General features: G+C 48.4%; 1 protein-coding gene across 1 annotated transcript in view; it reads left to right on the forward strand.

Moving 5' to 3' along the window:
• Positions 1-10,321: 10,321 nt before the first annotated feature.
• Positions 10,322-10,964, forward strand: part of LOC148117077 (uncharacterized) — a 1,197-nt gene continuing 554 nt past the window's right edge. Inside the window, exon 1 of the mRNA XM_087903234.1 lies at positions 10,322-10,964. This exon is cut by the window's right edge and continues 554 nt beyond it. Coding sequence (XP_087759360.1) covers positions 10,322-10,942 — 621 coding nt within the window. The 3' untranslated portion in view covers positions 10,943-10,964.

Consider the following 10,964-nt stretch of genomic DNA (forward strand, 5'->3'; position numbering starts at 1 on the left):
CGGTCTGCTTAGGTATACATATTTTTGTTACCGTTGTTTTTGGAAAAGGTATCCAAGTGGGAATTTTTCCATGACTGTTTTGGTTTTCTCACACTTGGACTTTTAGTTTGAGAAGTGGGGTGTGGGGCTGTACAAACACAACTGTGAAAAAGATCCCCAAGAAAGGAAGCAAGTGGTTGTTATGGTGAAATGTCTTTGAAAGGCATTCAGGTGGCAAGAAACTGCCTTTGTTGCCTCCCTCCCTCCCTCCCCCACCCCCCAGTTCCTCCCTCTTAACAAGTCATAATTGTGGCAGCCCCTTGGCCCACATAGTCCTTTCACTGTTCCTGATTGATCAGACACACTCTTTGTTTTATTTTTTAATTTTTGAATTGTGGTTGAAGTCAATGAATTGAGCTCTTAGATTATTATTATTATTATTATTATTATTATTATTATTATTATTATTATTATTAGTGGTTTTTCTACCTTGGGGTTCCCTGTGTATCCTTGTTTGCCCTGGAACTCACTTTATAGACAAGGCTGGCCTTAGACTCACACAGATCTAGCTGCCTCTGCCTCTACCTCTGCCTCCTAAACACACTTCTTTTTCAAGACAGGGTTTCTCTGTGTCTGTCATTTGCCTGTCCTGAAACTCACACTGCAAAACAAGGTAGCCTCAAACTCACAGCAATCTGTCTGCCTCTGTCTCTCCTGATCTGAGGGCCGAGAACTGAGAATAAAGAAATGCACTGCCACCATTACCCAGATGGATATTTTTTTTTCCAATGGTGGGCAATGGGACTTATAAATTTTCTCAAAGGACTGAGATCACTGTGTGCCAGGTGTTCTGTAAGGGTGTTTTTTTGTTTGTTTGTTTGAGGGAATTCTCTCTCTCTCTCTCTCTCTCTCTCTCTCTCTCTCCTCTCTCTTTCCTCTCTCTCTCCCTCTCTTTCACTCTCTCTCTTTCGCTCTAGATCTTTGCTTTGTCCCATTCCTCATGGGAACTTCTCTGTTTTTCTTGAATTTTTTCCCCTCAGTCTGTCTTTCACATTTCGTTTCTTTTCCTTTCTTTTCTTTTCTTTTCCTTTCTTTTTTTCTTTTCTTTTGAACCCTCTCACCCTTGACAGGAGCCTAAAGGTTTATGGTATCTTTCTTTGCATGTATAGCTGGAGAATCTGGAGACACTGCATTCAAATCATGGTGCTCTAGAGGCTAGGAGACAGAAAAAGAAATGGACCTTGAAAATATGCCTCATGGTGTCTACCATCTTGTTGAGGTCAGCTCTCATGGTGGTTACCAAAGGCAGCCTTCTAAAAGCTTTCATCTTGGTGAAGTTAACAGCCATGCTGTCTTGTCTGCAAAGGGCCTTCACTAAAATAGTTTGAATTGTAATCCCCCCCACATATACATAAACATAGACACAGACACACACACACAGACACACACAGACACACACACACACACACACACACACACACGCACACACGCACACAGGCACACACTCTCACACACGCACTCACGGGGATAGACATGGGAACACTGAGAAAAACAAATAAAATCTGAAGTTAAACTCAATGTACGAGAGAGTCAGAAATCACAAAATAAATGAAATAAAACAATGCTACGGGGTGGTCTCATATAGAACTGTCATGCATTTGGCAAAGAAATACTGCCAGGGGATTTTGATTTTTAATGTTATTCATGTCCTCTTCATGGACAAGGAAAGTATCAGAAGTGCAGAGATGGAATTTCTGAAATTACCAGAAACCACAGGGTGGAGATCTAGTGCACTCTCTTGGTGAATGGAAGTGGGTGCAGAGAGAGTGCTCATGCATTAAAATAATACAGTATTCTTTTTCCTAAATTAAAGAAACAAACAAGGGCTGAAGAAATAGCTCAGAGTTTAAGAGAACTGGCTCTTCTTCCAGAGGTCCTGAGTTCAATTTTCAGGAGAGATATCTCAGTTCAATTCCCAGCACCCACATGGCAGCGCATAAGTGATTGTAAATGCTGTTCCTGGGTGATCTGACACCCTCACACCATTGCACATGTAATGAAATTAAGTAAATCACAAACATTTCTTCTCTCTGGCTTTGGAGCCTGTCCTGGAAGTAGCTTTTGTAGAATAGGCTGAGAACCAGGAATAAAAGAATGCGCCGCCACCACCACCCAGCTAGATGGTTTTAATTTTTAGAATGGTGGGCAATGAGACTTATAAATGAGGCTGAGGTGGTTTTCTCACAGGACTGAAGTGAATGCTCTCTCTCTCTCTCTCTCTCTCTCTCTCTCTCTCTCTCCCATTCTAGATCTCTATTTTGTCCCACTCCTCATGTTTTCTCTTTTTCTTGATTGTTTCCTTCAGTCTGCCTTTCACATGTATTAAACTCAATGTGCGTGGAGAGAGAAACCAAATATGAGATTCAAAATACAGCCAGGGTTGGCAGGTAGTGGAGCAGGCCTTTGACTCTGGCACTTCATTCAACCTGATTTGTTGGTTTTTTTTTTTCTTGACTTCTCTGTAAACATTCTTGTTGGAATTGAGAAATTGCTGATTTGAACTCAGGCAATTTCATGTAATAGTCCTGACTGTCCTGGAACTCACTTTTAAAGATCAGGCTATCTGTTTGTTTTTGTCTTGTTTTCTTATTTTCTATCTGTAAAACACCATTGAAGAGCTTGGTGGCTCTTCCTGAAGAAGTGAGTTCCATTCCCAAGACCCACATGGCAGCAGCACATAAGTGACTGTAAATCCAGTTTCAGGATGATCTGACACATTCATGCCACTGCACGTAAAATAAAGTTAAATAAACCATAAAAAATTCTTTAATGCTGGAGAGATGATTCAGCAGTTAAGAGCATTGCCTGCTTTTCCAAAGGTCCTGAGTTCAATTCCCAGCACCCAGATGGCAGCACATAAGTGATTGTAAATGCAGTTCCGGGGTGATCTGACACCCTCACACCATTGCACATATAATGAAGTTAAGTAAATCACAAACTTTTCTTCTCTCTGGCTTTGGACCCAGTCCTGGAAGTAGCTCTTGTAGAATAGGCTGAGAACCGGGAATAAAGGAATGCGCCGCCGCCACCACCCAAGTAGATGGTTTTAATTTTTAGAATGGTAGGCAATGAGACTTATAAATTTCTTCAAAGGACTGAGGTGGTTTTCTCACAGGACTGAGGTGAATGCGCTCTCTCTCTCTCTCTCTCTCTCTCTCCCTCTCTCTCCCATTCTAGATCTCTGTTTTGTCCCACTCCTCATGTTTTCTCTTTTTCTTGATTGTTTTCTTCAGTCTGCCTTCACATGTATTAAACTCAATGTACGTGGAGAGAGAAATCAAATATGAGATTCAAAATACAGCCAGGGTTGGCAGGTAGTGGAGCAGGTCTTTGACTCTGGCACTTCATTCAACATGATTTTTTTTTCTTGACTTCTCTGTAAACATTCTTGTTGGAGTTGAGAAATTGCTGATATGAATTCAGTCAATTTCAGGTAATAGCCCTGCCTTGGCTGTCCTGGAACTCACTTTTAAAGATCAAGCTATCTGTTTGTTTTTGTTTTGTTTTTTTTTGTGTTCTATCTGTAAATCACCATCTCTTCTCTTGAATGTGTTCACCTTGGTAAAGTCAAAGGCCACCCCACAGACACACAGAGTCACCCACACACACACACACACACACACACACACACACACACACACACACACACACACAGAGAGAGAGAGAGAGAGAGAGAGAGAGAGAGAGAGAGAGAGGCACACCTAGAGACACACCAATACATTTGTTAAATTAAAGGAAGGCCTGGAGAGATGGTTTGGTGGCTCTTCCTGAAGAAGTGGGTTCAATTCCTAGGACCCACATGGCAGCAGCACATAAGTGATTGTAAATCCAATTTCTGGATGAACTGACACATTCATGCCACTGCATGTAAAATAAAGTTAAACAAACCATAAAAAATTCTTTAGGGCTGGAGAGATGGCTCAGTGGTTAAGAGCATTGCCTGCTCTTCCAAAGGCCCTGAGTTCAATTCCCAGGAACCACATGCTGGCTCATGAACCATATGTAATGAGGTCTGGATCCCTTTTCTGGCCTTCAGGCATACACAGAGACAGAATATTGTGTACATAAATAAATAAATATTAAAAAAATAAAAAAACCCACAAATCTTTTTAAAAAATTTGGAATTAAACTAAGTTCTACACAACTGGAAAGACCGTCTCAAAGCAAAGTAAAATAAAATGTTCTGAAATAAGACACCTTCCATGCCCCACCCCACACAGGGAAACACTTGGTGCAGACCAAGAGAGATGAACAAAATGTGAAATTAAACTAAATGTACAAGAAATTAACAGAACGTGATACTAAACACTGAGCCGGGGTGTGGGGATGCACTCCTTTCATTCTTTCATCCAAGAGACATAGAAACTCGTTTTGATGTACATTTCTCTGATGACTAAGGATGTTGACCATTTTCTTCAGTGTCTGTCAGCCATTTTAGATTCCTCCATTGAGAGTTCTCTGTTTAGGTCTGTACTCCATTTTGTCAATTGGATTCTTTGTTCTTTAGATGACCAATTTCTTGAGTTCTTTGTATATTGTGGAGACCAGACCTCTGTCTGATGTGGGGTTAGTGAAGATCTTTTCCCATTGTGTAGGCCGTCGTTTTGTCTTGTTGGCCATGTCGTTTGCTTTGCAGAAGCTTTTCAGTGTCAGGAGGTCTCCTGTATTCATTTTGTTTCTCTCGGTGTCTGTGCTACTGGGGTTATATTTAGGAAGCGGTCTCCTGTGTCAATGTGTTCAAGTGCATTTGATATTTTGATATCCATATTTTTTTATTGTGGATGAAGTCAATTATTTGAACTCTCAAATATTTTTATTGTTATTATCTGTTTGTTTATTTGTGGTTTTTCAACTTAGGGTTTCCTTGTGTATCCTTGTATGCCCTGGAACTCACTTTGTAGACAAGACTGGCCTCAGACTCACAGAGATCCATCTGCCTCTGCCTCCTAGTGCAGGGATTAAAGGCATGCACTGAACACCATTTTTTTTAAACAGAATTTATCTGTGTCATTTTGCCTGTCCTGAATCTCAGTCTGCAGAACAAGGTAGCCTTACACTCGCAGTGACCTGCCTGCCTTGGGCTCCCTGATCTCTGAGGTGTTTTATCATCTCTCTGAGTCTCTGCCTGGCTATCAATTTATCTATTAGTTTACTTATTTTTTTGTTGTTGTTGTTATTTTCTGAGACAGGGATTCTCTCTGGCTTTGGAGTCTGTCCTGGATTCAGACCTGGTCACAGCTGTACCTGAAACAGTGAGGCCTCTTGCAGGGAATCCACAGAGCCTCTGCCCATGGCTCTCCAGGAGAATCCACTCTCTCCCTTTCCCCCAGCCCCAGCCAGGGCTGCCGGCTACATCTCAGGCAGGCATAGGTGGCGGGCACTCTGACTATCCAGGATGTGACAGGCACAGACACACAGAGAAGCAGGGAGGAGTGTTACCCACTCTCTCACTAAATACAGGCAAGCAGGAGGAACAATGAAAACAATCAGAACTGCAGAGAATTTCCAGAAACCACATGGTGGGGATCTAGTGCCCTCTTCTGGTGACAGGGAATACATCAGAGATTTGGATTCTTGTGCTCCTGAGACCTACCCCAATGTAATACTGACAATGCCCTATTAGACCCTATATATCACATATAGGCTTGCTTGATATCACACACGTACACTGTCTGCGTTGCTGCCTGCCCACCTTCCTCTGTGACCCCTGGGAGAGAGCCTGGTACCATCAGAAGACAGAAGATGGGGTTTGGGTCTCTCTCTCTCTCTCTCTCTCTCTCTCTCTCTCTTTCTGTCTGTCTCTCATCTATTCTTCCATCTATGTATGCATCTATTGATTTATGTAATAGATTTTTTTGTTTGTTTGTTCTTTTTTTGTGACAGGGTTTCTCTCTAGTTTTTGAGTCAGTCCTGGAACTCGCTCTTGGAGACCAGGCCGCGTGCTGGAACTAAAGGCATGCATCATCACTTCCCGGTTAGAAGCCTTTGTAAAACGTGGGCAATTAGAGCTAAAAATTTCCTCATAGGACTGATTTTACTGTGTGCCAGGGTTAGTGTAGGGCTTTGCTTTAATTTTCTTGAGTGAATCCCCCCCCCACCCCAACACCCGTCTCTTATTGTAGAGCTCTGTTTCATCTTCCATGAGCTCTGAGGGCACTTGGCTTGAGTATGATACACACAGAGACTTACTATTAAGGAAAGTTTAAGATCAAGATCCTTTCCTAACTCTGTGACCTTGCAATAGAGAAGTTTCAAAGGGTGTGCCTACAGCTCCACTGGACTTCTTTGATGGGCCTTTATCTGTTGCCTTTCCTGTAAACATTCTTGTTGGAGTTGGGAAATTGCTGATTTGAACTCGGGCAATTTCATAGAATAGCTCTGGCTGTCCTGGAACTCACTTTTATAGACCAGGCTGACCTTTTGGTGACATTCTATTCTTTTTTTCTTCCTCTTATTTTCTATCTGCAGTCCACATTGGTGTAATGACAGTGCACCTGTATATTCACTGCTCTGATCCTTTCTCTCCTTCCTTCCTTCCTTCCTTCCTTCCTTCCTTCCTTCCTTCCTTCCTTCCTTCCTTCCTTTCGTATGTCTGTCCACTCCCTAAAACCCAAAAATGTCTAGCCTCCCAACGCAATTAAAAATAAGTCAATTAAAATAAATAACCTGGCATTTATAAAAGGAGGGAAGGAGGGAGGGAGGAAGGCAGGCAGGCAGTGCTGGGGGCCTGGATGATGGTTGTGAAGGGAGGAGCCCTGGCCTAGTCGTCTCCTCTGCCACGTGTGTCACCCCAGTCAGACCTCAGGAGCCTTCTCTAAAGGGTCTGAGAAGCTGCTTCCATGTTTCTGCCTCTGGGTATTTATTGATCTATTTATTTATTTTTCTGGTTTATGTGGGAGGGGAAGGGGAAGCCGAAGCCTTGTCCTACGGGCTCCATGCTGTCACTCAGTCAGTACTGTCTCGTCAACGCGCGTGTGAGGGCCCGTGTCTGTCATGCCAGCAGCACTCAGAAACTGAAAGTACAAGGATCAGGAGATCATCTTCATCGCGGTGGGAAATAGACCCTCCACCAGAAATCCATCAAACGACCTTTTAATTTTCTCCGTCCTAAGTGAAAATGTTCACAACAGATCCGCATGACCCTATTATTCCTGGAAATGAAATCCAATGGAGATATTTTAAAACACACACACAAACAAACACATTATTCCACGACTGTTTTCGTTTTCTCTGACTCGGTATTTAGTCTGAGAAGTAGGTGCCGGGGGTGTGGGGAGTGGTGTGGAGAAAAAGAACTGCAAGCAAGCAAGCAGGCAAGCAAGCAGGCAAGCAAGCAAGCAAGCAAGCAAGCAAGCAAGCAAGCAAGCAAGTAAGCAGTGGCCAAGGTGAAGTCTATGTCTTTGAAAGGAGACTCGGATGGCAGGAGACTGCCTGCCATGGCCACCTCCCTCCCTCCCTCGGTCCTCGGTCTCCCTCAGTCCCTCGGTCTCTCCCTCTCACCGTGCTCTAAGTGTCGCAGCCCCTCGACTGGCCCACTTAATACTGTCACTGATCGTGGAGACGCACTCTTTGTTTCCCGTGAGCCTCCCTCCCTCCCTCCCTCCCTCTCCACGAGGGAGAGCGATTGGCCTGTTTTCCTAGCTAGCTGCCTGTGGTCTCGGTTCCTCCTTTCGTTTTCGTAGCCTGAGCGTCCGTGGCTCCTCCCGAACGTCCGTCCCGGCCAGCCCGCGTTCACCCATGTTCGGGGATGGGGTGTGGGGGAACCGACGACGGGGAGTCCCCTGCCCTGTCGTGGGTGCGTGTCACCTCCGGGCGTGAGCGTGGGAGGACACTCTGTCGCGCCAGAGAAGGCTCGCGCGCCGCGGCCGAGCGAGCGAGCGAGAGCGAGCGAGCGAGCGAGCGAGCGATCTCTGTCGGTCGGGTGGGTCGTCGGGCGCCACCTAGCGGTGTTGGCCGTTTTGTGCAACGCTCCTGGTCCTCGGTCGCCGACAAGGAGGGCGAAGTGGCTTTTGTGAGGCGGAAAGAGTGACGAGAGTCCCGGCTGGCGGGCGGGCGTGTCCCGCGGTCGGTGTCGTGCTTGGGGACGGTCTCTGTGTAGGAGGTTGTGCCGGAAGAGTCGCCTATGGGTGCGTCTGGGATGGAACCGAACGAAAGCCACGGCTGGGGAGGGTGCCGGGAGACTTGAGCGGGTCGACCAGAAGGCTTGAGTCGTTCGCGTCGTCCCACCGCTAGGTGTCGGGTCCGGCCAGGCCCAGGATGGGTGAAGTACCCCGGCTTTCAAAGCTGTCTTTCCCTCGCCTTTTCTCTCTAAGAGAGAGAGAGCCCTGGGTCCCCGGCGACCCGAGGCCGAGAGGGGGCGCTGGTTGATCACGGCTCTTCCCCGCCGCCCGTGCCCGGACTCGTTGGGGGTGTCGGAGCTTTTGATTATTTTCCTCCTTGTCAGAACCCTCGGTCCTCGGCGGCGGGCCTCGCCATCCTGAGGCCGAGAGGAGGCTGTGGTCCCGGCTTTCTCTCCTCCCTGGTCCGGACTCGTTGGGGGTCTCGGAGCTTTATTTATTTATTTATTGATTGATTGATTTATTGATTGATTGATTTATTTATTTATTTATTTATTTTTTCCTCGGTCCTCAGCGGTGGGCCTCGCCATCCTGAGGGCGAGAGGAGACTGTGGTCTCGACGGCTTTCTCGCCTCCCTGGTCCGTACTCGTTGGGTGGCCTCGGAGCATTTTTTTCTTTTTTTTCTTTTGTTTTTCTCCTTGCCAGAACTCTCGGTCCTCAGAGGCGGGCCTCGTCGTCTCGAGGCCGAGAGGAGGCTGCGGTCACGGCTTCTCTGTTCTCTGTTCACTGGTCCCCGGTTTCCTGTACCGTCAGGTATTTTTTTTTTCTTGCCCTGCTCCATCCCTAGCGGCTGGTCGCAGGGTCCTCGGCCGGGAGGAGGCTGGGCGCCCGGCTTTGTGGCATGTCCACCTCGCTCTCTCGGTCCTTTCATGGTCATGAGGTCGACCAGTTGTTCCTTTGAGGGTCGGTTCTCTTGTTTATGGGGACATTTTTGGGACATGTCACCCAGCCTCACTTTCAGGAGTCCCCTGTGGTCTGTGAATTGCTCCCTGTACCTGGTGTCATTCTTCTAGTGGTTGCTATCTGTCCTTATTGTACCTGCAGATAGGTGCTGACACGCTGTCCTTGAAGTGGGTGACATGAAAGGACTCTGTAGGTTGCGGTCTCTTCCGAGCCTCGCTGGGTCGTTTTTCCCGTTTAACCCAACCTACGTGGCGTGTCAGGCGTTCCCGCTTCGTGGTTGTCACCCGTGCAGTTTGGATGGTGGGACTTGCCTCCCGGTGCTCTTCCCTTACCGTCCCGGTGTTTTTTTTTTTTTTTTCCAAGTTTCTTTTGGGGATCAGATGGAGCTCCCGAGTCTCCACGGACTGGGTGGGTCCCCTGTGTGCCTCCCGAGTGCACTGTTTTCTCCACCCCCAGGTTATGGAGCTCCCGAGTCTCCATGAGGCCTTGGGGGGAAGGGTGAACCAGCCCGGCCTTCTGCTGCCTGCTTTTATGTGCCTCCCGAGTGCACATACCGCTTCTTCCCCACGACCACCACCATTGTGTTTGGTTTTGAAGGTGGAGGTGTGAAGGGTTTTTTTTCCCCCCCATCCCCAGGTTGTGGAGCTCCCGAGTCTCCATGAGGCCTTTGGGGGGAAGGGTGACCCAGCCCGGCTTTCTGCTGCTTGCTTATGTGCCTCCCGAGTGCACACCTTTTCTTCCCCCGTGGCTGGCCCACTCCACTCCGCTTTTTTTTTTTTTTGGTTTCGGAGGTGGTGTGTGAAGGGTTTTCTTTTTTGTTTCTTAGGTGGCGTGTGAAGGGTTTTCTTTTTTGTTTCGGAGGTGGTGTGTGAAGGGTTTTCTTTTTTTTTTTTCTTTCCTTTCGGGGATCAGCAGGCGGTGGAGCTCCCGAGTCTCCACGGACTGGGTGGGTGTCCCCAGTCCCCTGTTCCCGTGTGCCTCCCGAGTGCACTTTTTTCCCATCCCCAGGTTGTGGAGCTCCCGAGTCTCCATGAGGCCTTTGGGGGAAAGGGTGACCCAGCCCGGCTTTCTGCTGCTTGCTTATGTGCCCCCCGAGTGCACACCTTTTCTTCCCCCGTGGCTGGCCCACTCCACTCCGCTTTTTTTTTCTGGTTTCGGAGGTGGTGTGTGAAGGGTTTTTTTTTTTTTTTTTTTTTGGTGGCAGTCGGTCGGGTCTGTGGTGCCCTCTCGCTCGCTTCTCCCCGGTTCCGCTTGTCGATCGATGTGGTGCTCTCGCCCTGTGTTCATTCGGGTCGGAGGCCTAAGCCGCGCCAGGCGAGGGACGGACATTCATGGCGAATGGCGGCCGCTCTTCTCGTTCTGCCAGCGGGCCCCGCGTCTGTCCTCCCCACCTTTGACTGGTGGTGTGTGGAAGGCAGGGGTGCGGTCTCTCCGGCACGAGCCCTGTGAAAGCCCCCCGCACTCCCCGCTGTGGTTCGTGGGGGCTCCCGTGAGGCGCATCAGGGGCTCCGGCGTCTGCCCCCCCTCGCGCGTTTCGCTCCGCCCACCGTGTGTGGCCCGTGCGGCCCTCCTCCCTCCGAGCCGGGAGAGGGTTGGCCGATGTGTGCCGCGTCACACGCCCATCCCGAACGGGCTTTGTGTGCGCGCGTCTCGCTCGCGATCCTCGAGGTGCTCCTGGAGCGTTCCAGGCCGATCTTCAGAGGTGCCCGGTACTGAGCGGCGGCGGCGTTTCCCGTTTCTCCGACGTGTGTGCCCTCCCGCGCGCGGTCCGGCCTTCGGCGGTGTTCCTCTGCGAAGGTGTGTGTTCGTGTGGGGGTCGAGGCGAGCGGTAAGAAAGAGGCTCTCTGCGTCCGTCCCCCCCTCCGTGAGCGGGGGACGATGAACCGTCTCTCGCAAGCTCCTGT

The sequence above is a fragment of the Myodes glareolus genome, unplaced genomic scaffold (genome assembly GCF_982192425.1).
Source record: "Myodes glareolus unplaced genomic scaffold, mMyoGla1.1 HAP1_SCAFFOLD_81, whole genome shotgun sequence".
Lineage (NCBI taxonomy): Eukaryota > Metazoa > Chordata > Mammalia > Rodentia > Cricetidae > Myodes > Myodes glareolus.